A 27,841-nucleotide genomic window follows, 5' to 3' on the forward strand; every position below is an offset into this window, starting at 1 on the left:
GTCTCTGGATCTTACTGGTTGCACCGAGACTCGTCTGCTGTAATGCTGGTTTTCAACACCTCCGGATTTTGGTCACAAACATCAATGAAATCTCCTGACGTTTCCATCCGAGTTTGCTTCTGCTCATCTGTCAGGTTGTGCGGTACAAACCGGGTACAAACCTTCCGCTTTTTCAAGTGTTCATGAACAGTGGTCCTTACACTGTCCTTGCCTACACCCACTTCATCTGCTATCATTCGTAAGGACAGTCGCCGATCATTCGCAAGCATCTGTCGCACTCATTCGATGTTGTCTGGAGATGTGCTTGTGGTTGGTCTACCCGAACGCGCCTCGTCCTTAACACCTTCCTTCCCATCTCGAAAGCGTTTAAACCAGTTGAAAACGCACTTCTTACTCACTGCTTGAGCGTGGTAAACTTGCACTAACATTGCATGTGTTTCCATTGTCGTTTTGCCTAGGTGGAAGCAAAAATGTTGTGTTAATGCGTTGCTCCGTTTTGTACCCCATTGTGCAATGACACGAGTCCTCACACTGACTCCGTGCGATGTGTTGCAGCATTCAAGGCCGTTTAACTGTGTTGTGTTGACCGATAGGGGTTGGTGTCATGTCTCGCAATGCGTATGCACGAGCACATCGTTCGAACTAGCACGGTGTACAACCTAGGCGACCATTCACCTAACTTTTCAGACTCAGGTTGTATTATAACATTTCAACAGTTATTAGATGAGTGGACACAGGTTTTAATATAAATAGCTTTACACTTTTCAATAGGATTAATTCACATAATATAATTTTTTTTTTTTTAAATAGTATGATTGATAGAATCTGATGATGGTCTTTCAAGATCAAACCGTATCATTTCATTTTTTAAATGTTCCTTTTTGCTGAAGTGCTGCCAGTATCCAGTATTCGGGATATGGTGGGTTCGAACCCCACTGTTGGCAGTCCTGAAGATGGTGTTCCGTGGTTTCCCGTTTTCACACCAGGCAAATGCTGGGGCTGTACCTTAATTAAGGCCATGACTGCTTCCTTCTCACTCCTAGCCCTTTCCTGTCCCAGCATCACCGTAGGACCTATCTGTGTCTGTGTGTCGTAAAGCATCTTGTAAAAAAAAAGTTTCTTTTTCAAATATAATCTGTTGTTAAATGTTTTCTTTTGCAAGTATTTTCTAAATTTTATTTAATCCCATATACATACGTACATATCTCATGTTGTTCTAGAGGCTTCTCCACCAGTTCCGGTCTGTGAACACTCTCCAGCCCAAAATTATTTGACCGAAAAGAAAAAGAAAAGGGGGAAAAAAATTCTTGCAAATCCCCTTCAAATGGGTAATGAATAAAGTTTGTGTGTCAAAATCCATGCATTTTTTGGAAAAATAAGGAAAATGGAAAAGTGATTCCAATTGGAATCATTGGGCATACGAATGCGAAAGGTGTGAAATAACAGGCAATGTGGAACCTACTATTATGTAACGTATTAGACAATAGTATTGCGTGCAAACAATGTCAAAGTAATATATTAACTGCAATGTCAAACGTGTGATAGTGTAAGATAGCATGTTATGAAGATTGGGTGAAGTGTAAAAATGTGAATATCAATTACATTATGCAATGTCCAGTGTACAACATTATTTCGATATGTCACCTGAGCACACACAATTTAGAAATGAAGCACGATTTGGCACTTCTCGTCCATATTGACAACGTGATGGAAGTTCATTTTTTCATACGGAAATCTTTTTTAAAAAAATTTTTGTCTGAACGACAGAGATCAACACAACATTTTGAGCTTTGGAACCTTGAATATAATTTGATAAACAGCTTCCACCTGTTCTTTTGCTTCGAGTATTCAGGCCAGTGACCAATCTGGTCAAAGTGTTTGTCCACTAATGGACATTTCAAAACAGGATCTGAAGAAGGATGCCCTTTTTCCTTATATGCAATTTTTCTGGCAGTCATCAATGCAGATGCTATAGAAGGCTTGAACTCAGCAGACACATCCAAGGCAGAGAACACAACTTTGAATCTCTTATGACAGAAGGAAGTCATTGAATTTAACAACACTACATGTACATCATTTAGAAAACCACACACCAGAAAAGCCCATTGATTCCAATTGGAATCATAAACTCTGTGATCAATATATCATTCCCATTTTGATATAATGGTCAAATACGATGCTTTTCTTAAAAATGAACCTGCAAATCATATGTATTTTTTCTAGCTTCATAGAGATAATATATTAACTGCAGAAACTTCTACACTTTGTAGAACATCACAAATCAAGAACCAGTAAATAACCTTGGGATAGCACAACATTCACTGCCATTACAGACAAATGTTTGTGCAGAACATCCTGAGAGTTTGACCCACCTCTACAGATGAAATCAGAGCTTCCAATCAATAAAAGATATCTGGCAAAAAGTCACTTAGTAAAATTATTGAATGTATGAAAATTAGTGATTCCAATTGGAATCATCAGTCTCGAGGGGGTTAATCATAAATTAGTTTTGTCAGACTGAAGAACCTAAAATTTATAGATTAAAGTTAAATGAAAATAAATAACTTCCGCTATAACAAAAAAAAAAAGTGTTGTGGGTTTTTTTACATTTCATCTGATATACTACAGGGAACTTATGATGGAATGAAGATTACCACCACATTCAGGAAAAGGAGGCTGAACTTTCATGGACAACTATAGCAGAGAGTAAACCTGAACAGGTGAGCATATACAATAGTTCTTGAGGAAAAATGGAAAAATCATCCATGTTGGCTTAAAGGAAGGAGGCATAAACCCCAAGAAATTTAAGTCAACTATCTTTATCTGCATTCTCCATCAAGATGAAGGAGTTTTGGAAATCCAGGAAGGCTGATAAGTGTTAACCATGGTTCTAAGCGGCCAAAAAAATATGCTAAAAGAATTGAACCTTAGATGGCAGAAACGTAACGGTTGATGTTCTGAGGTGAAATATTTCACATGAGAAAAATATACGATTAGCCATCGTAGTTAATCATAAATTTGTCTTAAAACGAACTTCAAGAAATATCACACAATAGTTATTTTTTTAGGACACATTTGTGTAGTGACTAAGGTGGACCAATTGTATATTTTTCATATAATACACAGTCAGTACGGAACAATGCAAGTATGAGATTCCTATATTGCAGTATTTCACATACTTGTTTCTGCAAGTGCAGCGACAATATATGTATGTGATATTGTCATCTAACCTAAACATCCAAAGCTAGTCAGAGTGTTAACTGAAAATATGTTGGTCTTTCTTCCTGTAATAGAAAACATTCAGTAGCTTAGTGGTTTGTATCTTTCTATGTCTTAAATTTGTTATTTGCTTGACATGTTTGTCCGCTACATTTTTCCTCATCTTTCTAGCCATTGGGTCAACCAGTTGCACCGATCCATAATCCCCGACAAGAAGCTTACAGAATGCGTGTTGAAAACATGCATACAAACAGTCATTCGAACCAGCAGTATAGGGGAAATGATGGAAGAAATGCTCTCAATTCCATGTTGCGTGAAGAGGTAACATTTATTTCATTATTATGTAAAAATTGAAACCTTTCTTATTGACTGTTCATTCTTATTATTGTAGTAGTAGTAGTAGTAGTAGTTTGAAAAAGCCACATAATGGGCACCAGAGTTTACCGTAAAATCCCTCAATTTCATTAAAACTCATGATAGAGCCTTGAGCTCTATTCTCAAGTTGTGTCCATAAACTGGAAATCTGGTATTCTGTTGTAGTGCCTGAAAATTATAACATACATCGGAGCATGCAACTAGGTTTTTAAACATTAAATTATTACTGTATTTCTGTCTGAATATATATATATATATATATATATATATTTCCATTAAATTCATTTCAATAACAGTTTAAACTTTCTAGTAAAATAAATAATCCTTATTCATATACGTCTTTTATAACCTTTACTTCTGCTGTTACATAAATTTAAATAAGGATCAACAAAAAAGAAACTCCTAAAAACTTATGTATGACAGTATTTCAGATCTCTGTTTCTTTCCTCCTTCATCACTCGTAATTACTCTCTTCTGCACATTTCTGCTGCCTGCCATAGCATGAACCATGTCAGGAGCCCTCATGAGCCATCTTCCTGTTTTTGATGTGTCGCTCCTTGGTATCACGTTCCACCATGAGGTCCAGATATGCCTGTCAGATGTTAATTGCCTCCAACGACCTTGTTCTAGGCAATAATCTCCCAAGTGAGATGTTCGATAAATTTCTAACTTCTTTGAAATTATTTCAGAAAAGACTAGGTAAACTACTGATAGGGGATCTGCCATCTGGTTGGTTGCCCTAAATGCAGGTTAGTGATTATTGATGATTACTACAGTCCATTCTATTTTATCAGTGCTGACATTACAAATAAATAATATGTATCAGTATATGCAGTTAGTTTAATACATATCTACAAAATTAGTCACAGTAACCTTTACACATAAATTAATATCAACTTTTGCTTGCTTCTCATCGAGGAGATGTAGCCTTAAATGGCACATGTTGCAAGATAATGAAGTGTTCATTTTATTCTATCTTCTTTTCTGATAACATTTTATTATGTGTAGTTATTCGAAACCCTTTATTGTTACTTTTTAGGGGAAGGGTATGATTTGTCACATTTAAAAAAATATTTCTTTCATGTCTGACTGCTGTTATTAAAACATTTCTTCAAACAATTGTGCAAGAAAACTATGCCACATGAGTCAGTATAAATATGATGGCGTCGAAAGAAAGGTAATAAATAATGGATATTCATTGTAGTACCTCACTTGTAATCAATGTCGTAAGAACATATTTCTGAGCATTCAATCAACATTTAAAAAATGCTCAAATATCAGAGACCCGGGTTAGTTGATTTAGTGGTACTTTAAAGAACCCCTTTAATGGTAAACTTCTGACACCCGAGTGCATCTTAATACCATCAACATGTAAGAAGATATAAGCTGGTAGTGGTATAATTTAAGTTCAATCTACTTAGGGGTATAACACATGTGAGTTGTGCGATCGACCCTTTGAAAATTTTCTAATTTTTCTTCTGATTTACTGATCAGGAAACTTGTCATCCTCCTGTTTAACACATCCATATAAGACTTGAGGACCTCATAGATATTTGATCCCAACTCTGTAAATTAATTTTATTTTCTCATTGATAATTGAAAGCAGTTTTAATAATATTACTTTTTGTTAGTGGAGTGGACCTTCTGATTAAAGAGGAATTTTATATATTTTACTTATCAACGAATAAGGTAATGCCGTATTCACTTGTGTATTAACCCCCCTCTCCTTATGTATTAGATCCCCGTGGTACGTCGAAGATGAACAAGGTTTTTCACTTTGTAGTAGAGTCTTTTGTAGTGCTACAATACCAGCGCAAAATCATATTTTGAATATTAATGAATCAACAACAGTGCCATAACAACTTCCTTTTGATAGAGGTAAGTATGGTAAGGTAAGTGTGTATTCTGCCCGAAGGCTGGTCCGAACCTGAGCCGGAGTTTACGTATGGTAGGGTGGCCAGTTCCTTTCCCCTCCTCCGTTCCCTTAACCCTGCCCCCTTTTGATAGAGACCTGTGTTTTGTGCAAAAGCATGCTGCAAAATGTGTTTTTGTATTTTTTTTAATGGTGTTGAATAACACGATAAACAACAAGTGCACTTTTACCACTGCAAGCAAATTAAAAACATGATCAGATATTGGCATAAGCAAAAACTGAAACTGAAAGCTACTAATAAAAGTGTTTTTTTTATGGTACAAAATTGTATATGAAGACCCCACGGGAAGAATGTGTTAAATCCAGTGGCGGCTGGTGCAGAAAATCAGTTGTGTGCTGTAACCCATCCTCACTCCAAAAAATAAAAATATTTAGAAACATACTGGTATATGGTTTTCAAGAGGCTCTCCACTGAGTTTTCCACACTGAACAAACACGCAAACAACCCCAACACATATACACATTCCTCATAAAAAAAACTATAAAACTATATAATTAAACACACAATAACACATGCAATGGCAAAATATTCATGATCTCAAACACTTGGTATGAGCGCGCACAAACAGAACTTTCCAATGTTACCAACATCATTGAAATAAAACCAGCAACGTTGTAATGCAAAATTATATGTTATGTTTTTATAGTGTCATTTATAAACTAGACATATTAATTAAAATCACAATATCATGTCCTTATTTTGACAACATAAAAAGTACAATTTTTATAGTTCATCGATTTACAAATGTGACTATGGAATAGGCAAGTTGGTAGTATTCTATCCTCTTTGGTATTAAAAGACCTGGCGCGAACAGCTCTATAGTATTTCGTTTTCCTGTTTGCTTTGAGCGATCCTCTCTTAAATACTATGCTGAGTCAAGAGGGTGCCAGCTGCCATGTTCTCATATCGTTTGTAATGTAAGTGTGCCTAGTGCAAGTGCTGCCTGTCTGTGGTCGAACGAAGAATCGCTGTGAAGTGATGTCTCGGCTGTTGATTCCACAGCCTGTCAGAACCGATCGGAACACATTCTCTTTGTATCGGAAAAGTTCGGCACGCATGCGCAAAAGGCAGAGTTCCTGGTTTCTGTGAGCTGTGATCGCACAGCACCCGGCGTGGAGCGCACCAGTAGTTACCTGTTTGTGAGGGAGTTGAATAATGTCCTATTCTTTGGCTGACGTCTTTTTCAATGCACTGTACAGTACAGTATTTGATTGTAGATAATATTTTTAAATACTACGCTGAGTCAAGAGGGTGCCAGCTGCCACGTTCTCATATCGTTCGTAATGCAAGTGTGCCTAGTGCAAGTGCTGCCTGTGTGTGGTCGAACAAAGAATCGCTGTGAAGTGATTTTCCCAATAGGCAATGTGCTGCAGCACTTCAGCACATAAGGTACGGCCACCCCTGGTTAAATCACATTTTGCAAATTTTAGAGGAGAGCAAGAAGAGTGTATCTTGTATAGATCAGACCCTGCTAACTCTAAGTCGATGGGAAAAAAAAATATTGAATGCCCAATATATTTGCATATAATGGTAATGTTAATTAAAATACATTATTTGTTAGTCCAAAGAAAACAATAACCAAAAAATGAACATTTGAGCTTGCTAAGAACATGCTTAATCCAAACTTCTCAACCCTGAAATTAAGTCATGTCCACTGACTAATCACAAAGAATGTTCTGTACCCTTAAAAATTGAGAGTTAGATAACTAAATTAAAACCAAAAAAAAATCACAAGACAAGTTTTATTTCAAAACATAAGTTATATATTACTAGCAAGATACCCGTGCTTCGCTACGGTATTATACTGAAATTTTAATTGAATGCTTATTGTTTTAGATATATAATCCGCCGAAATTCGCGATCTGACTCGTTTTCGGTGAGAATCCACCAAAATTCCCGATCTGACTCGTTTTCTATTAGATTTCGGCATGTTTCCTCCCATTTTTCAATCTTCCTTTCCAGCAATCGATTTCGTACTTCCCGGGCTAGGCTCAGGTATTCCTCCCGGTCAGTTGGGTCCCTAAATCTTTGCCATATTTTCCTATAATCATTTTTAATATGGATAAAATCCTTCAGGAGAACCGTCGTGGTGTCATATTGGGTGCCTTGGCGGCACTAAACCCGCGGCCGGACTGCACTCTTAGTCATTACCAGTCCAGGAGCCGTTTCCAGCGCAGTCCGCACAACTGACGACGGTCCGGAACATTATTATTATTATTATTATTATTATTATTATTATTATTATTATGTGTTGCTGTAATGGCTAATGACAGGGAAAACCGGAGTATCCAGAGAAAAACCTGTCCCGCCTCCGTTTTGTCCAGCACGAATGACACATGTAGTGACCGGGATTTGAACCACGGAACCCAGCTGTGACAGGCCGGCGCGCTGCCGCCTGAGCAACGGAAGATCCTTATAAGTACATTAAGAACAGTAAAATCAATTGGTTTCACCTCCTTCTACACCCTACCACCGTTAAGTTTTTTTACCGCCACCCACTCCCCTCCCCCAAAAAAAAATTAAAAGAAGGCTTGTTTCTTTATGTTTAAAGGAGATTCCAAACACCAATGTTCACGTCTATTACCTTCAGTTTTGAGATATAAGTATCCCCATAAAAATAATTTATTTTTTCACTTCATTTCACACTACTCCCCCTTCCCACTAAGTGAATATTCCCGCAAAAAATACTTGTTTCCTTAATAGTAAAGGATTTTCTAAATACCAATTATCACGACTCTAACTTCTTCAGTTTTTGATTTATGTGTCCTCATGAAAGGAATTCAACTCCTTTACACTCCTGCCCTCCAAGATGGTTTCCTCCCAAAAACGCATTTTTCTTTGTTTTTAAAGGAGATCCAAATACAAATTTTCACGTCTGTAACAGCTTTAGTTTGTATTAGATGTATGTATTCTCATACAATTAAGTCAATTAAATTTTCAATTATTTCACACACACACACACACACACACACCCCTCATTGGATTTTCCGAGAATACGTGTTTCTTTACTTTTAAAGCAGATTGCAAATATCAAATTTCACGTCTGTAACATCTTCATTTTTGAGATATCAGTAGCGTAATTAAAAGAATTCAACACCATTTTCAGTCACATTTACCCCCCCCCCCCTCCACCCAAGTGGCATTTCCGAAAACTAAATATACACGTTTCTTTATGTTTAATAGAGATAAAAATACCATTTTTCTCTTCTGTAACATGCTAAGTTTTTTTAGATACGGTATACTGTAAAAATTCTCATTTTAAAATTTCTCCCCTTTTGAGTTCCCCTTAAGTGGAGTTTCCAAAAACAAATCACCTATGTTTCTTTACATTTACAGGAGATTCCAAACACCCACTTTTTACGTCTGTAACGTTTTACGTTTCCAAGATATTCTGTAGATGTAGTCTTTCAAAAATTTCACCCCAATTTGTCACTCCTGTTTAACCGCCATTAATTGGATTTTCCAAAAACTAAAAAAATACGTGTTTCTTTATTTATAAAGGAGATCCCATATACAAATTTTCAGTTCTGTAATATCTTTCGTTTCTGAGATATATGTATCCTCATTAAAGTCATTCAACCCATTTTTCACCCTTTTACACCCCACCTATTGCAATTTACAGCAAACAAAAAAATATGTGTTCCTTTATTTTTAGAGGAGATTCTAACTACCAATATTTACATCTGTAAATTTTAAAGTTCTAAGATGTAGACACACTCATTTTAAAAAATTCACCCCCCCCCCCCCCCGCCCGTTTTCATCCTCCAATATTTGGAATTTTCAAAAACGAAAAAATACGTGTTTCTTTACTTTTAAAGTAGATCCCAAATACCAATTTTCAGGTCTGTAATATCTTCAGGTTCTGAAATATAAGTAGCCTCATTTAAGACATTCAACCCATTATTCACCCTTTTACACCCTTCCTATTGGGATTTTCCGAAAACAAATGAATACGTGTTTCTTTATTTTTGAAAGAGATTCTAAATACCAATTTTTACATCTATAAACTTTAAAAGTTTTGAGATATAGATACACTCATTTTAAAAAATTACCCCCCTTTTCACCCCCCCCCCATTAATTGGATTTTCCAAAAACAAAAAATACGTGTTTCTTTATTTTAAAGGAGATCCCAAACACCAATTTTCAGATCTGTAATATATTCAGGTTCTGAAATATAAGTAGACTCATGAAAGGCGTTGGACAACTTTTTCAGACTTTTCCGCCCTTCCTATTAGGATTTTCCGAAAACAAAATATACATGTTTCTTTATTTTTAAAGGAGATTCTAAATACTAATTTTCACATCTATAACCTTTAAAAGTTTTGAGATATAGATACACTCATTTTAAAAAATCACCCCCCTTTTCACCCCCCCCCCCCATTAATTGGATTTTCCAAAAACAAAAAATACGTGTTTCTTTATTTTAAAGGAGATCCCAAACACCAATTTTCAGATCTGTAATATATTCAGGTTCTGAAATACAAGTAACTCATGAAAGGCGTTGGACAACTTTTTCAGACTTTTCCACCCTTCCTATTAGGATTTTCCGAAAACAAAATATACATGTTTCTTTATTTTTAAAGGAGATTCTAAATACTAATTTTCACATCTATAACCTTTAAAAGTTTTGAGATATAGATACACTCACTTTAAAAATTCACCCCCTTTTCACCCTCCCATTAATTGGATTTTCCAAAAACAAAAAAAAAACGTGTTTCTTTATTTTTAAAAGAGATCAAAAGTACCAATTTTCTGGTCTGTAATATCTTCAGTTTCTGAGATATAAGTACCGGTATCCTGATTAAAGGCATTCAACCCATTTTTCCCCATTTTCACCCTTTTCACCCCTCCTATTGGAATTTTCTGAAAACAAAAAAAATACGTGTTTCCTTATTTTTAAAGAAGATTCTAAATACCAATTTTTACATCTGTAAACTTTTAAAGTTTTGAAATATAGATACACTCATTTTAAAATTTCACCCCCTTAGAGAAGGAATATCCAAAAATCCTCTCTTAGCGAGTACCTACATCTTAATATGAATATATCCCCAAAATTTCATTTCTTTATGTCCAGTAGTAAGTCTAAAATCTTGTTTAAAAAGTCATTTTGTTTTTGAAAGTTTTAAGATTAATACTAAAATTTAAAACGTACTTTGGAAATGGACATTTACCTTTATAAATTTCCTTTAAGAAAGTGGTCCAATCATGTATCATATCTTGTTGAAGCGGAATGTTTTTGGATTGGGTGGGTTCTGAGTTTGCTGATCTAAAAACTTTGTTCCATTCATCTAGTGTCTCAACGGTACTTTCCTTGTTTTTAAAACATATGTTTTTGTCGCATTCTAAATATGAATGACCTTGGATGGGAAATGTTATTAAAACTGTGACAAGTCCATCAGCACCATGAACTAAATAATACAGGAACAAAAACATAGGGTCATTTTTGTTCTGGCCTGAACATGAGTTGCAAAAGATTTCAAGGTCTCTTACATTTTTATCAAGAAGTTAATTTACATATTCATGCAAAAAACTGATAACTTCATTTATGCTCTTATTACCAATGTCTTTGGTGTATGTATAAAATATTGCATCCCTGTTTGAAAGTTGACGAATATCAACGCTGTAAAACATCAACTGCCACTTGTAGTACACATCTGACGTTATGTTTGGTGCAAGGAAACTTTTCTGGTAGTCGACACACACACACACACTTTGTTAGGGGCTGATTTACATATTTTTCTTACCTTCCTCTTTCTAGTATAAAATGTGACTACTGCTAACTTATGTAAGTTATTTTCATTATATAAGGCAGTAATTTGTCCGTGAATTGCATTCCTCTGATCATCACCAGCACCTTTAACCAGTTTAAGATTTAAAATTTTAATTTCAGTATTGTATTTGTCACATATCAAACAGGGGCCTTTGTACTTTTCAGTTCAGATTTTGTTCCACCATCACTTTTCAGATTTAGCTTACAAAGTGAAAAGTAAGGAGTCTTTTCACTTTTTAAGCCTGTTATGTTCCTCCATTGATACAGAAATGCAAAGTGCAAAGATATGAAGTGAAAAGTTTTCAGAAATCTTGCAAAGAGATGATTACCTTTTCAGCTGTTAATTAACGAGTATGTGCACTACAAACATGTGCCATACAAAAGATGAAGAGTGGTTAAGCAGCAGGAGTAGATGAGGTAACTACAGAAATGATGAAAGCAGCAGGACCAATAGGGATACGGTGGCTATATAGATTATTTATAATAATCTTGAGGAAGAAAGAAATCCCAGAAGAGTGGGAAAGGGTTTTGTTATCCTGATATTTAAAATAGGTGATTAAAAGGGATCACCCTTATTGCCCACGTAGCGAAGATATTTGAGAGAGTATTGGAAGGAAGACTGAGGAGGATGCTACAAGGAGGAATGGAAGAAGAACAGTATGGTTTTAGGAAAGACAGAACAACATTTGACTTGATCTTTACATTAAGTCATATGATGCAGAAAAGATGGGAGTTTGGAAAAGATATAGTGATGACATTCATTGATATTGAGAAAGCTTATGACAGTGTGCCCAGACACATTAAGGAAAAAAGGAAGTTAACAGAGCAGAAGTGAAAATGATAAAAGCTATGTACAAAAATTGTGTTAGTAGTGTGAAGACTAGTATAGGAAAAACAAAATGGTTTAAAGTTGAAACTGGTCTGCGACAGGGAAGTGTACTATCCCCCATACTATTCATCACAGTCATGGATAAAATTCATAAGAACATTAAACAGAGATTGGGAAGAATGGCAACAAAAGCCATGTTGTTTGCAGATGATATAGTGATATGGGGTGAGGATGAAATGAAAGTGCAAAAACAAGTGGATGTATGGAATCAAGAAATTTGGAATGAAAGTAAGCACAGAGAAAAGTAAAACAATAGTGATGACAAGGGGAAGAAAGGAAGGAAGAGGAAAGGTAAAACTGGATGGTAAAAATTCTGGAAGTGGTTAAAAGTTTCAGGTACTTGGGAAGTGTGATCACAGAAGATGGAAAAATAACCTAGGAAATTGGGAAATGAACACAACAAGCAGACAGCTTATACCAGAGTGTAAGGAGTATTTTGTGAAACCAAGATGTATTACATGTTATAAATCTCATTTTTGGTCCATATTGAAATTTTACAATTCAAAAACAATAAAGGTGTTTTTTAATCCACCTATTCAATACTTTTATTTTCACTTATAATGGTTACATAAACATACTATCAGTTAAATGGGACATGTTTTGCCCTCAATATAGGGCATCTTCAGCCTAAAAACAATCTTCAAGAGTACATCTAATATTAAATATGGAAGCTAACAGTTTAGCTAGTTACTAAAATTCGGGACATAAAAATGTGAAAACTGATAAATTATACAAACATGTTAAAAGAAACACTGTCAATGATTATAATCTTGTTGGAGGCTAAAACTTCTTCCATTAAAATTCTAATAAAATAGCTCATTTAAAATTGTAGGGGAAATACCAAGGTGATAATAACATAACGCCAACAACATAAGGGCGTGAACACAAGCACAAACATGAATGTCATAAATACAACATGTTCAAGGCCGTTGATGAATTCGTGAGCATAAGGTGAAACAGAAGTATCAGTTGCATTTTTGTAGATGTGGCCCTTAGCACCGGTCTGAAACCTTGTAAGGAGAGGTCAGTAGATACTGGAAAATGTTATCTGACAAGGTTTCAGACAATAATATTGCCTACCGGTGCTAAGAGCCCCTTCTACAATAATTCAACTGATACTTCTGTTTCACCTTATGCTCACAAATTCATCGGCGGCCTTGAACATGTATTTATGACATTCATGTTTGTGCTTGTGTTCACGCCCTTATGTCATTGGCATTATGTTATTATCACTTTGGTATTTCCCGTACAATTTTAAATGAACTATTTTATTAGAATTTTAATGCAAGAAGTTTTAGTCTTCGACAAGATTATAGTTTAATCATTGACACTGTTTCTTTTAACATGTTTGTATAATGTATCATTTTTCACATTTTTATGTCCTGAATTTTAGTAACTAGCTAAACATTTAGCTTCCATATTTTATATTAGATGTACTCTTGAAGATTGTTTTTAGGCTGAAGATGCCCTATATTGAGGGCAAAACATGTCCCATTTAACTGATAGTCTGTTTATGTAACCACTATAAGTGAAAATAAAAGTATTGAATAGGTGGATTAAAAACACCTTTATTGTTTTTGAACCAAGACGTCCTGAAGAAATGTAAAAAAAAAAGTATTATATTCAACCTAGTATGAACCCATACTAACTTATGCAGCTGGATCATGGACTACAACAAAATGAGAGGAAAGTAGAATACAGGCAGCAAAGATGAAATTCCTAAGAGGTGTCGAGGTCAAGACCAGAAAGGATAGAATTAGTAATGAAGAGATAAGGAAAAGGACAGGAATCTTGAAACTTCAAGATAGGATAGAAACAACAAAGGTAAAGTGGTATGGGCATATGATGAGAATGAGAGAAGAGAGAGTGCCAAAAAAAGTATTTTCAGAGAAGTTAACAGGAAAGAGACAATGAGGAAGACCCTGAAAGAGATGGACAGATTCAGTGTGGGAGTGCATACAGAAGAGGGGAGGAAAACCAGAAAATGTACTTTAAAAAGGAGAAGAGTGGTGGAGAGACAGGCAGCGATGGAGGTCCTTGATTCACAACCCGACCCGGGAAGCCGGAAATGGGAAATGAAGATGATGATGAAAGGTGATGATGTACATTAGTTTCTCTGCGTAGAATTTGGTTTAGTGATGTAAACATGTTACGACGAGAGCTTTTGTTATCGTCAAGTGACGTCAGTGATGAATCCAACAAGAGAACTTACAAAGACAGGATTAATTTTCATAACCTCACTCCGACAGAATTCCCTGAGTGTTTTCATGTGACCCCAACACAGGCTGACTGTATTCTTGAAATGATCGGTCATTTATTGAAACCCGCAACAAAAATAAGTCGATCCCCTTCCAAAAAACAAACAAATTCTTTTATGCTTACATTGGTTAGGAAATGGTGCCCAGCTTCACGGTGTAGCATCAATGCATGGGACATCAAATCAATTACCGTATTTGCAGAACTGTTACCAGAATCGTAGATGATAAAGTAAATGTAATATTTCCTAACATAACACGCTGGCCTAATAATCCACATAATAAAGCGACATAATTTCTAATCAAGGGTGGATTTCCTTCTGTTTGTGGATGTATTGATGGAACTCTCGTTAATATTGATCCTTGTCATCATTTGAGAGGTTATTTTTAATGTTGCCAAAAAGGATATCCCGTTTCCCTCTGACAGTTTCTAGCACAGCCAGCTCCTTGTAATTATATTTCTATCCCATGATCAAAACTTTAAAACTACTGATACCACAATTATATTATCAAGTTCACCGTGAAAAATAAAGCATTAAAATCATGGAGTATTATACAATTTGCCCATGGAATAAACTTGATTTACTGAGCTCAATAGCTGCAGTTGTTTAAGTGCGGCCAGTATTCAGGAGATAGTGGGTTCGAACCCCACTGTCGGCAGCCCTGAACATGGTTTTCCGTGGTTTCTCATTTTCACACCAGGCAAATGCTGGGTCTGTACCTTAATGAAGGCCACTGCCACTTCCTACTCCTAGCCCTTTCTCGTCCCATCGTCACCATAAGACCTATCTGTGTCGTTGCAACGTTAAGCAGCTTGTACAAAAAAAACTTGATCGGATCACTCATTCGCAAAGACTTTTCTCTTTGCAAAGAAAATTAAAAGGCTTTGCACTTTGCAAGAATTGAAAAGTGAAAAGTTGAAAAGTCGCAAAGTTCATTCGTGGAACAGGCCCCAGGTGTCTGTTCTAGGATAGCTGAAGGAGAAATTGAATTTGGTATTAAAGATTTTCCTATAACTTTCGTACGATACAGGAAGATTCGAGTATTTTTCTTTGTGAAGTTCATGGCATTTTGGTATACACAGCTCATCAGGTAGGTAAATTTTGGCAGATTTTTTCAGACTTTAATGGCTCCTTATGCCTCTTAAAGAATTTATATGACCATAGATTGCTGTTTTTTCTCATCAGTTAACCTGCAGGACAAATTTAATTGACGATCACTTTGGTCTTTGGGAGATTTGCCTTTTTCTTTTAAAGAATTCTGAATAGTTCCTAGCCTGCGCCTAGTAATGCCATGCTGGAACAGGAAAGTGTTCTTGCTAACAACTATTTCTTGCAATACGTCACCTCGCTTAACTCTCACTACTTAACAAAAGTTATAATATTGACTATTTGGAGTATCATGCCTAGATCTTCTGTGAACAACCAGTGTTACTGCGATCATTGAGGCTATAGAGCGTTCCAACCTTAAATTGCAGTACAGCGTAGATGTAGCGCGCTGTTGCGAAATAGACTTGTGAAGATCACGCTCGAGTGTGACTCAAAACAGGGCGTCACAGTTCCATATTTTTCGTTTTTAATTTTGTAATTTTAAGTTCATTCATTCATAAATTAATATTTGTAGGATGGTAAAATTAAAGAACATACCTTAATCACGGGCGTTGCTCTCAGACATTGGACGTACACATTCTATCATTTCTGCAAGGCCTGATGTTCCACCTTTGAATGAACCGGGTTCGGGAGATGAACTTGAGGATGATCCGTACGATGAAGAAGGTCGTTTTAAAACTTTTCATCGTCGACATCGTCCTGTAATTCGTCTGGTTTCCACAAATCTCTTTCATTTTTCTTTACTTCATTCATGTAATTTGCCCAAATGTCTCATATTTTTATGTCATAAAAATGTTAGTTCAGCATTTGGAATAAAACCATGTTCATTATCCCCGTGGACTAAGGCAAATCACGGTCCTCGGCTTTTCGGTGGCCTAAGTCCCAAATTTACCCCTTCGTTGGCAACGTGCCGTGCACTTTTCACTGTCGTATCCTTCCATTATTTTGACACTGTCTGCCCAATATTTACCCACGATTCATCTGTGTAAATGATAGCTTTATGTTGTGCCCTCAAACGTTTTTATCTCCCTGAGATATCTGTGCCTCCAATTAATAATTTCATCGGTTTCAATGAAAGCTGCTTTATTACCCCGTCTTAAATAACAGAAGCCTATATCATGTAAGAAGCGATACAACGTAGTTTTGGAAAATCGTGGCAAAGAATCTTCTCCATTTACTCGACTCGAAATCACGTTCAATGTCAGTAGTATGTTAGCAAATAAAAGAGAGTGAACCACCCGACGCACTTCGCACAGTTTTATCATATTTAATTTTCCTTGCATTTTCCTGCCGTCGTTCTCTTTTGTGCTTTTTTTTTTTTTTTTTTTTTTTTTGTGGGAGATCGCAAAGGACCATGTGTGTGTTCCTTCCTTATAGCATACATTGTTCTTTTGGAACAACCTGTAGCTTTAGCTGTTTCACTGACTGCACTGCTCATATTCATAGTCTTTAAAAAATAATCCAGGACACTCATTATAATATTGCGTTCATTTCCCCTGAGTTTACCTACGGAACGTTTCTTTTTAATTTGACGATCCATTGTACATCCTTCTGCACTTTTTCTTCGAACTAAGAACCCCCTGCACGAGCACGAACTGACAATTACACAGACTACACAAACACAACAAACATAATCCACTTGTCCTCAAGAACTGTACATTTATCTCTGACATTGCCTGGCTCCATCGCTAAATGGTTAGCGTGCTGGCCTTTGGTCCAGAGGGCCCCGGGTTCGATTCCCGGCCGGCTCGGGGATTTTAACCTTATTTGGTTAATTCCAATGGCTCGGGGCTGGGTGTGTGTGCCGTCTTCAGCATTAGAATTCATCACAGGTAGGGCCCCATTCTTACAGACACGCAAGTCACCTATGCGGCGTCAACTCGAAAGACCTGCACTCGGCCTCTTCGGAGGCCACACACCATTAAATAATATATATATATATCACTGATCTTTATTTAATCAATCTTATGATACTGATTAAATAAACACACGGGACGTTCTCCCTGTCATAAATTAAGAGATAATGGGATAAGGTCTTGAGGTATGATTTAAAAATAACTTCCATATCCGAAGACCGTTTGCTTTGCTTTAACCATGCCATGATCATTCTGCACATTTTCTTCGAAATTAGATCCCCACGCATGAGCACAAGCACGAACTCACGAACAACACAAACAACACAAACGAAATACACTTTTCCTCAAGAATTGTACATATGTCACTGATATGTATTTAATCACTGTTATACATACTACTGAAGAAATGAGCACTACACTGCATGCGACTGTCTGGAAATGCTAAAAGCGCATGTTTGGGAGATCACCACCGGTACTTCAGCCAGCCAGACAGCCAGCCGAGTCACGCGCGAAACCAAAATTCAGGAAGATATTCTTCCTGTCACAAATTAAGAACTAATCAAGATAAGAACTTCGGGATTGTTTTAAAATTAACTACCATATGTGAAGACCATTTGCCTCACTTTGACCTCCCATGCAAATTCAGTAGGAAAGACGCTGGCCAGCGACTGAATTTTTCGTGCCTGCACATAAAATTCCCTGAACATGACTGAAAATGCATATACTGCATTTTGTTTTCATTTAAATTTAAAACTAAACTTATCTACAACGAGCTGAAATGTTGCTTTACCAGCAGTGAAATAATGAATGTAAAATAGGAGTGATGACATGATAAGTTCTATGCAATGAAGATTTTTCTTTTGGCGAAACTTTATTATATTACCATTTTCACACTAAATTATTTTTTTACACTTTTTTTGTTAATGGCATCAAATGCGCCTTGAAATTCTGTACATAACACGATATTCACCCATTTTAACACATAACATTCTGATTTACGGATATTTGGCAAACCCGCTGCATTAGAGTAGGACAGCGTTACCCGCAAAACATGGGAGAAGGAAAGAGATGGAATTATCCCATTACTGCTGTACTGCAATTTAAGGTTGGAATGCTCTATAGATGTGCTGATTGATCATCCCAATTTCCTAATAAATTAAAATCTTTTACTATCTGACTCCTTTCCTCAGGATGAACAATTTTGAAATAGCCAAACATTGAGTAGTTGCAGTCCAGATCTGGTTCATGACATCAGTCAGTCTACCAAAGCTGTTCTTTTTTTCCTTATGTTTTTTTTACCAGAAGCTTGCCTCTCCTTCTCACCACCACTGATTGTTTCAACATTATCACTCTACATAGCTTAGTTGTCAGCGGCGGCAGTTACTCGTTTCTGAGTTCACAGATCTCCTGGCTAATAGCTCACGTCAATTCATAGCAGTTTGTGTTTAAACTTCCGTTGACTGTACAGGCCAATTTTTGTGTAGAACATATGTCCACACTTCGCGCAGCTCAGGGACGGGGGAGATCTTGGCTGGGTTTGGTGAAGTTTGCTTTCCTGTCACATAGTATCTTCATGTCTGCGGTGTTCTTATTCGAAGTGTTGAACTGAGGTACAGACACTTTGCCACCAAAGTAAATCGTCCTTGGCAAGTGTTTCCCAGATTTGTGGTGGGTTTATTTCTGCCATCTTTAAGGTTTGTTTCAGTTGGTCTTTGAAACGTCTCAGGGGGGCACGCCATGGTCTTGAACCGGAGCTAAGTTCACCACAGGGGATCTGGCATGGTAGTTTGGTGTCATTCATATGGCACACGTGTCCTGGCCATCTGAGGCGATGGCCAGCGACCAATGCTTGTACACTCTTAGCACATGCTTTCTCAAAAACTTCAACATTAGAGACCGAGTTTTCCCACTTGATGTTCGTGATGGAGCGAGTTTTTGCTGATGAAAGCTGGAACATACCTTACTAGTATAACACTGTTATAGGAAACTCAACCCACAAAAACATAAAACCTTACTACTCACTAGCAACACTCACTAATCAACAGCCACTGGCCAACTAATGGCAAGGCTGTAAGGCTGCCTGGAACAGCAGGCATAAGGCAGGACTGAACACGTTCTTTGCATGTAGGCAAGTGACCAAGTCCACTCTTTGCGTATAAACTACACAGGTTTGGAGTACTTGGAATGGTCTACAGGAATGTGCTATAAAACAATTTTCACAAAAAACGGACTGAACACATTCTTCCTGTGGGGTCTTCATATGTTTTGAGTGCAATACTGAAGTGCTCCAGAATAGAACCAAGTTGAGAATTGATGATTTTGCCTTACAAAATAATTCATGATATGATTCAACAAAAAGCATTGGATATGGCAAAATATATTGAATCTTGGTTGGCAAAGGTTGATGCACTTTTATTTTACAATTTTATAACAAAAATCTAGGAATCCTCTTTTATGCAAGGAACAATTTATATTTAAATAATCAAACGTGTTAGACAAAGGACCATCTCGAATGTGAACTTGAACATGACTAGTGTTATAACAATCCAGTAGTGATTACAAACGATGTATTGATGGTCTTGCTACAAAGAAATCTTGGATCAGTCTAATGATCGACAACTAGCATCAGCTATGTAGTTAATATTAGAGCTCATTTAGTTCAACTAGCTCTTCTGCTCCCACTCCTAGCTGGGAGTTGATCAAAAGACTCGGTTCATTCATGCGCCGCCCAAGCTCCCAGAAAGGTGGGGGGTGCAGACTCTTCGCTCTCCACTCTCGTTCTATTTGGAATTAACAAGATAGCGTGAGATACCTATCTGTTAAAAATTAAATAACTGGAAAGGAGGTTCAACCTATTCAATACTCAAAGGAAAGAAACGTAGCAATCACATTTCTATTTAAATGGGACCGGTTTCGACCTTAGTCTAGGTCATCATCAGCCATAAAAACATATGAGCACCCGTACTCCAGATAAGTTCTTGGTAAGAAATTTGGGGGTAAGATTGTAGGATATGCATTGTTTCAGGAAGTCGATGTCTTTTCCTAATTTAGCGATCTTGATCTTAAGGCCCATGTAAGAGAAGGCTTTTTGTTTAGCTTGGTTAGCTTGTGCATTTAAAGATAAAAATTTCATTGTTCCGTATTGAAATTATCTGGAGTACGGGTGCTCATATGTTTTTATGGCTGATGATGACCTAGACTAAGGTCGAAACCGGTCCCATTTAAATAGAAATGTGATTGCTACGTTTCTTTCCTTTGAGTATTGAATAGGTTGAACCTCCTTTCCAGTACAATAATTTCAATACGGAACAATGAAATTTTTATCTTTAAATGCACAAGCTAACCAAGCTAAACAAAAAGCCTTCTCTTACATGGGCCTTAAGATCAAGATCGCTAAATTAGGAAAAGACATCGACTTCCTGAAACAATGCATATCCTACAATCTTACCCCCAAATTTCTTACCAAGAACTTATCTGGAGTACGGGTGCTCATATGTTTTTATGGCTGATGATGACCTAGACTAAGGTCGAAACCGGTCCCATTTAAATAGAAATGTGATTGCTACGTTTCTTTCCTTTGAGTATTGAATAGGTTGAACCTCCTTTCCAGTTATTTAATTTTTAACATTAATAATTTCAATACGGAACAATGAAATTTTTATCTTTAAATAAATAGATACCTATCTGTTGCACCGTCTGGGAAACCATTTAATGCATCTTTGCCATTGCCATCCAGGATATGCTTGTCCCAGGCATGTTCAGCTGGCAAGTTCCCCCCTACCAGGGTGGGCAGATATCTCTCACCAGGGCTGGAAAGTCTTCCAGTCCTTCTACCAATGCCCAGAACGAAAACAAGGTGAAGAAACCCCAGCACTCCCCTGAAAAGTTAGAGATGTTGTCTAAAATTATGAATAACTCAGATTTTTGAAGCCAGTCCAGTAAAACTGTATAAGACATAAATGATAGGAAATTGTATTCTATATAACTTTTATTCTATAGTATGTATTGCTTGCTTGTTGTTTGAAGGGACCTAACATCTAGGTCATCGGCCCATAGTATGTATCAATAGGACCACTAATAACATAGATATTTGAGAATTAAATTTTAGACTTTCCCCTAAACTGCCATTTCACTCAGCATGAATAAAATTATTTATAGCTTAAAGTGTAGTGCCTTATTCCCCGACTTTACATATTGATTTTCATTCAATTCTGTTCTGCCATATTCTTGTAATTGCATGTACATACATACAGACGGAAGGAGATGATAGAAAAAAATTGCATTTTCTTCTTATTATGGTTATTACCGATGCAAAAATACCATTCTTCTTTAATTTTGATCAGCGTACAGACATATCTCTTATTTTATATATATTACTGTAGATGTTAGTTTGCCAAAAAGTAGACGGAGGCCTCAGCCATTATTGTAAGGCAGCAAGCATTTCAGCTTGTAGTTACAGTAACTCGTACACCCACTATGCCACTGTTTGGGATTAAGGTCAGTGATTCTATTCATGACAAGACAATAAGGTGCCAGTCTTTGTTGTACCATAAATTACTGATCAGTTTAGAGATATACGGTATCATTACGTGGTTTTGGAGTACGAGTATTTGAATTGCTTTTCATTTTTTTTAAATGCATTGCTGCTCTATTTTTTCATAAATTTTTTTATCTTAAAGGGTGATAATCGTGGCCAGAAGAGGAAGGCAGATGATATGGATGGCAGTGATGAAGAAGAAGAGGAAACACCTGATGAAGTGCGGCTGTGGGAGGATGGTTTTAAAGACCGATATTATGAATCTAAATTTGATGTTGAACCAACCAACCTAGCATTCCGAACTAAGTTAGGTCATGAGTATGTGCGAGGGTTATGCTGGGTGCTGAGATATTATTATCAGGTAAGTTATAACTTTTAGTATTCCTGAAATTTTTATTTCACTAAATATCTTTAAGGTTGCCATCGATGCTTTCACGGCCCGTACTTATAGACATGATGCTGTATAGACTTTTAGGCTTATGCCATGTCAAGAAAATAAGTTGAATTTCTTTACGTTTTGCAGTGAACTGCGCTCTGCTTCATCAGAAGAAAATCTCAACTGTCCACGAGAAAGACTTCTTAAACAATGACTTTTTTGAAATCAGACGTTATAATAGAAGTGGAAATGGTACGTTCATTCGACACCAGATGGCTTCTCTGATGTGGCACAGCGCTAGCGTTTGAAGCGGAAGTTGACCAAACCATCAGAATCAGTCTAAGGGCTCACATATAATGTGTACATAATGTATGATATTGACAGGTGTATGACATAGACACAAGCCTGGAATGAAATATCTGGCGATGAGGAACGTACAAATGTGGAAAACATCGAGACGAAATAACAATAGTGAAGGGACAGGGAAGGGGACTCTACCTACGTAAATCCTTAATGGTTGGCCACCAGCTATTACTTAATTGATAGCCAGTGTCCCTGTTGAAATTGTTAGGATTTATACATATTTCCACAGCTTCCCGTATAATCCCGGATCTGTAGTATCTAGTGTGGGTAAGAGCCCGAGCATCTTGGAACATGACATCATGACCCGACGATAGTGTGTGCTCAGCTATTGCCGATTTGTCTGATTGGTTGAGAGGAACATTACGTTCATGTTCCTTGATATGGGTACCAATGGAACGGCATGTTTGGCCGATGTATATCTTACCGCAAGTACAGAGAATTTCGTATGCCCCAGGATGTAAAAGTGGGGACAATTTGTCCTTGGTTTTCCTCAGACTGTGAACAATTTTAGTGGCAGTGCCAAGGTGTCAAGGTCCTCCGCAAACACAATATAAAAATCGTGTTTGCGGAGGACCTTGACAATTCGATCTCTGTGGTGTTGTGAATATAAGGTAAGTAGGCAATTCCCTTCACTTCTTCCTTCTGTGGGCTTTGCTTGGTCGTTTCTCTGGGATACAGGGCTCTATGAATCTGCAAATCGCTGTAACCATTACCCTTGAACGCGACTTTGAGCGTGTCTATCTCCACCTGGATATGTGATGGCTCACAAATTCGTCTCGCCCTCTGGTGAGTGTTGTGAGAATGCCTTGTTTTTGTGCTGGACGGTGGTGAGAATCTGCATGAAGATAGCGATTTGTGTGGGTAGGCTTACGATAGATGGTATGTCCTAATGAGCCATACGGTTTCTTTCTTACTAGAATATCCAAGAAAGGAAGGCATCCGTCTGTCTCCATCTCCATAGTGAATTTATTTGTAGGATCTTGTTGATTTAGGTAGTTTAGAAGTAGATGAAGTTTCTTGAAGTTTCTCAGGACCTTCTGTCTAGATCACAAATGCATCATCAATATACCTCCTGCCGAAGCAATAGCGTTCTCGTCAAAATGCTCCATAAAGAAATTAGCTACTATGGGCAAAAGTGGACTTTCCCCACAGCCACTCGGTCCGTCTGTTCATAAAAATTCCCACCCCACAAGAAATAGCTGGAAGTCATGCAGTGGTAAATGTCCTCAGGGAACAGGTGTTCAATGAGAGACATGACCGAGTCAATCGGCACTTTAGTGAACAAGGACTCCACATCGAAACTCACCAAAAGGGCACGAGGTTGAAGGGTTATGGTTGACAGCTTGTTGACGAAATACTGAGTGTTTCTGACGTATGATTCAGTACGTCCTATGTGTAGCTGAAGCAATTTGCTTAGGTATTTAGCCGGAACATACGTAGGAGAACCTATCACACTAACAATAGGTCTGAGGGGAACATCTTTTTTATGGATCTTAGGCAGTCCATATAATCTGGGTGGCACTGCATCCCTCGGGGACAGATGTTTGGCCTCCTCTTTTGGAACTGAAGATTGCCTTAAGAGCTTTACGGTGGCGTTGGACACACGAGTAGTGGTGTCATGTGAGCTCAGTCTGTAAACAGGCTCTGACAATATAGCCGAGATCTCATTCTTATACTCGTCAGTGTCAATAACCGCTGTCGCATTACCCTTATCAGCTGAGAGAATGGTCACTTCGGAATCATCTCTAAGTTCCTTCAGAGCTCTCCCTTTGCCTCTTGTTAAATTGGGTGCGGGTACAACAGTGGACCTTATGAGTCTCACACATTTCTGTCTTAACTCCTCAGCCTCATCCGTAGGTAGTTTGTGGATGGTCTATCGTCAGGTCATGATGTCATGTTCCAAGATGCTCGAGCTCTTACCCACGCTATACACTACAGGTCCAGGATTATACAGGAATATGTGGAAATACGTAGAATTCCTAACAATTTCAACAGGGACACTGGCTATCAATTAAATAATACTTGGTTGCCAGCCATTAAGGATTTGCATAGGTAGTTCCCTTCCCTGTTCCTTCACTACTGTTATTTCGTCTCTGTGCTTTCGAAATTTGTACGTTCCTCATCGCCAGATACAGTAGAAGTCCGCTATAGCGAGTACGGCATATAACGAGAACTCCGATATAGCGACGATTTTTTTCTGTCCCTTCAAAATTCCTATATTAAACTGTGTATCGTCCTTCGGTAACAGCGAGAGTCCTATCACTGACGCATCCGTAATTACGAGCGATTAAGCGCGCGCGGTTTTTTTCCGTTACCGATATTTATATACATCCCAGCGAATATATTGCATGCGATTGATTACCTTCGGCATCGTTTCCTCGCCATGTGTACTGCGAGTTCTCTCGTCGACATTCGTAGGCGATGTTGGAGTCGATTAGTAATACCCATCGACTGCTGTTCTCTAAAGAAAATTCGAAATGAAACAGAAACATATTTTCGTGATAAATGCGTACTTAAACGGTTAACTCGTTAAAAATTAAGGTGGACTAAACGACCGCTCTTAATTTTGAGGCTAGATACTGCAATTAAGTAAGAATGGGATACACCTTGAGATATGGCATAGTGCTTAATTATTTCGGAGGTTAGTTTATATTTTCTCGCGTGTGGTAAAATTTCGGAAAGGCTAATATGAAAATATATAGCGAGAAGGTTGTCATTTCTCTACTGGCGCTTGAAGTGTGTTTTCATCACACGTATAGTACGGTTAAATTATGATAGGTGACGCTCTTTGAATAAGAAAACAAACGTTTGCAACAAAATACGATCGATCTTCTTCGGTACCGTACGGTATAGTTTTCTCACTTTGTGCGTTTGCGAGCTCTCTCGTCGACATTCGAAGGTGATGTTGGAGTTGATTAGTAATACCCGTCGACTGCTGTTCTCTAAAGAAAATTCGAAATGAAAGAGGATAAATTTTTTCGTAATAAATGCGTAAATATCGTGGCCAATAGCAGTTGTTAACTCGTTAAAAATACTGAATTAAATGATATCTTAATTTTAATGTCGTTCGAACCCCACCGTCGGCAGCCCTGAAAATGGTTTTCCGTGGTTTCCCATTTTCACACCAGGCAAATGCTGGGGCTGTACCTTAAGTAAGGCCACGGCCGCTTCCTTCCCACTCCTAGCCCTTTCCTTCCCATCGTCGCCATAAGACCTATTTGTGTCGGTGCTACGTAAAACAACTAGCAAAAAAAAAATTAATGTTATATTATGAAAATTAAGTAAGAATGTGATACACCTCAAGATATGGCAGAGTACATCACTGATTTCAGAGCATATTTCATATCTTCTCGCGTCTAGTTAAATTTCGGAAAGGCTATTTAAATGTAAATTTTTCGCGAGGAGGTTATCATTTTTCTACATGCGTTTGAAATATGTTTTCATGTTACATATACGGTTAGGTTAGGTGACGCCGTTTGAAGAAGAGAACTGAAGTGTTTGACACAGAACCCTCTGGACTGATACCGTATTTCTCCGTATCAAAGACTTCTTTTGTCAGAATCTCTTGCGAAAACTCAAGGGTTGTCTTGCATTCGCGGCCTAACAGTAAGTTAATGGATACCACTGGCAACTACCGCGGTAACCAAGCTACTTCTTTTCACACGCGCACAAAGCTCGTTGACAATAAACGACCGCCTCTTTACTCTAGCCTACATCGCTAGCCGTGACAACCCGTTGTCAGTGCCTGTGTGTAACGTCACTGGATCTCAGGAAATAGTGAAGAGAGTATGGCGTTCTATTAGCCTCTACAGAAGTGTTTCTCAAATCTGCAGAATGACATCAAAACATGCGAGCCTTCGAATTCTTAGAAAGGCCATGGCTACTCTGTGGGAGAGTTATAACGCGAGTTATAGACAGCAGGAATATTTTCGTGATGGATAGTCGTATTGTAAAGATACGTGGAAAAGGTATTGCCGGCAAATTTTCAATGGGTTCTAGTCGATGTTATTATGCCAATTTTAAGTTAATGGTTATTAAACACTCCGAAATGTAGAATAATTGTGCAGCCGCAAGAAAATATGGCATAGGCCTAACTAAAGCCAAATATTTGGCGTTAGCGTGAAGACAAAGTGCTAAAAAAAATGTGTACTGTACAAAACATGCATTGAGTGGTCCACAACAAGGACGCTTTAAAGAAGTCGAAGATGAAATAATGAGGTATATGCACGAAAAACGCAAGGGCGGAATGGCTTTCAACGTCCGCGATTAGGCCTATACATCGCTAGCCGATGAATTTGGCCGAACCCGGCAAGCGAGACATGCGTGTAGCGGTAGCCGGTTATATCTGACGCTGAGTAAAAGTAACAGTTTTATAGACAGCAAGAATCATTTCCTGATGGATCGTCGTAATGTAGAGACGCATGGAATAGGTAAAGCCGGCAAATTTTCAATGGGTTATCTTCGGTATTATGATGGCAATTTTAATTTAATGGCCCTTAAACACGAGGAAATAAAGAGTAATTGTGCAGCCGCAAAAAAAAAAACCGGCATGACGAACGTCAATGTTCGGCGTCTAAAAATAGTGTAAAAATGCGAAGGCCTACTGTACAACAAAGGCATTCATATGATTTTAATAGTACTTTTTGAGCCTGATTTTAATTTTTTGAAGGAAAAAGTGGGGTTCATCTTGGATTCGGAGAAATACAGTACTATATTTTTTTCAGAATGTCATTAAACATACACTTTCACGTAGTATCAGATTTCGAAAAATAAACAAGTAAGCCGTAGTGTGGATATCATCTGCGGTAACGCAAGTTTTGAACAAAATGATTGCCGTTTCATACCGATTTTTGTATGCCCGGGCGGTTTTCCGACTTTTATACAAAATCGGATATAGCGACAATCCGCTATAGCGAGTAAATTTTTCGACGTTGAGAATTCTTGCTATAACGGACTTCTACTGTATTTCATTCCAGGCTTGTGTCTATGTCATACACCTGTCAATGTCATATGTTACATACACATTTTATGTGAGCCCTTAGACCGATTCTGATGGTTCGGTCAACTTCCGCTTCGAACGCTAGCGCTGTGGCACGTCAGAGAAGCCATCTGGTGATGAATGAACGTACCATTTCCACTTCTGTTGAAAAATGAAAAC

General features: G+C 37.6%; 1 protein-coding gene across 1 annotated transcript in view; it reads left to right on the forward strand.

Annotated features, from left to right (window-relative positions):
* Positions 1 to 27,841, forward strand: part of Rat1 (5'-3' exoribonuclease 2 Rat1) — a 184,425-nt gene that overhangs the window by 74,949 nt on the left and 81,635 nt on the right. The window contains exons 9-10 of the mRNA XM_068224996.1: positions 3,391 to 3,540; positions 22,087 to 22,305. Coding sequence (XP_068081097.1) covers positions 3,391 to 3,540; positions 22,087 to 22,305 — 369 coding nt within the window. The remainder of the gene's footprint in view (positions 1 to 3,390; positions 3,541 to 22,086; positions 22,306 to 27,841) is intronic.

This window comes from Anabrus simplex, chromosome 1 (genome assembly GCF_040414725.1).
Source record: "Anabrus simplex isolate iqAnaSimp1 chromosome 1, ASM4041472v1, whole genome shotgun sequence".
NCBI lineage: Eukaryota > Metazoa > Arthropoda > Insecta > Orthoptera > Tettigoniidae > Anabrus > Anabrus simplex.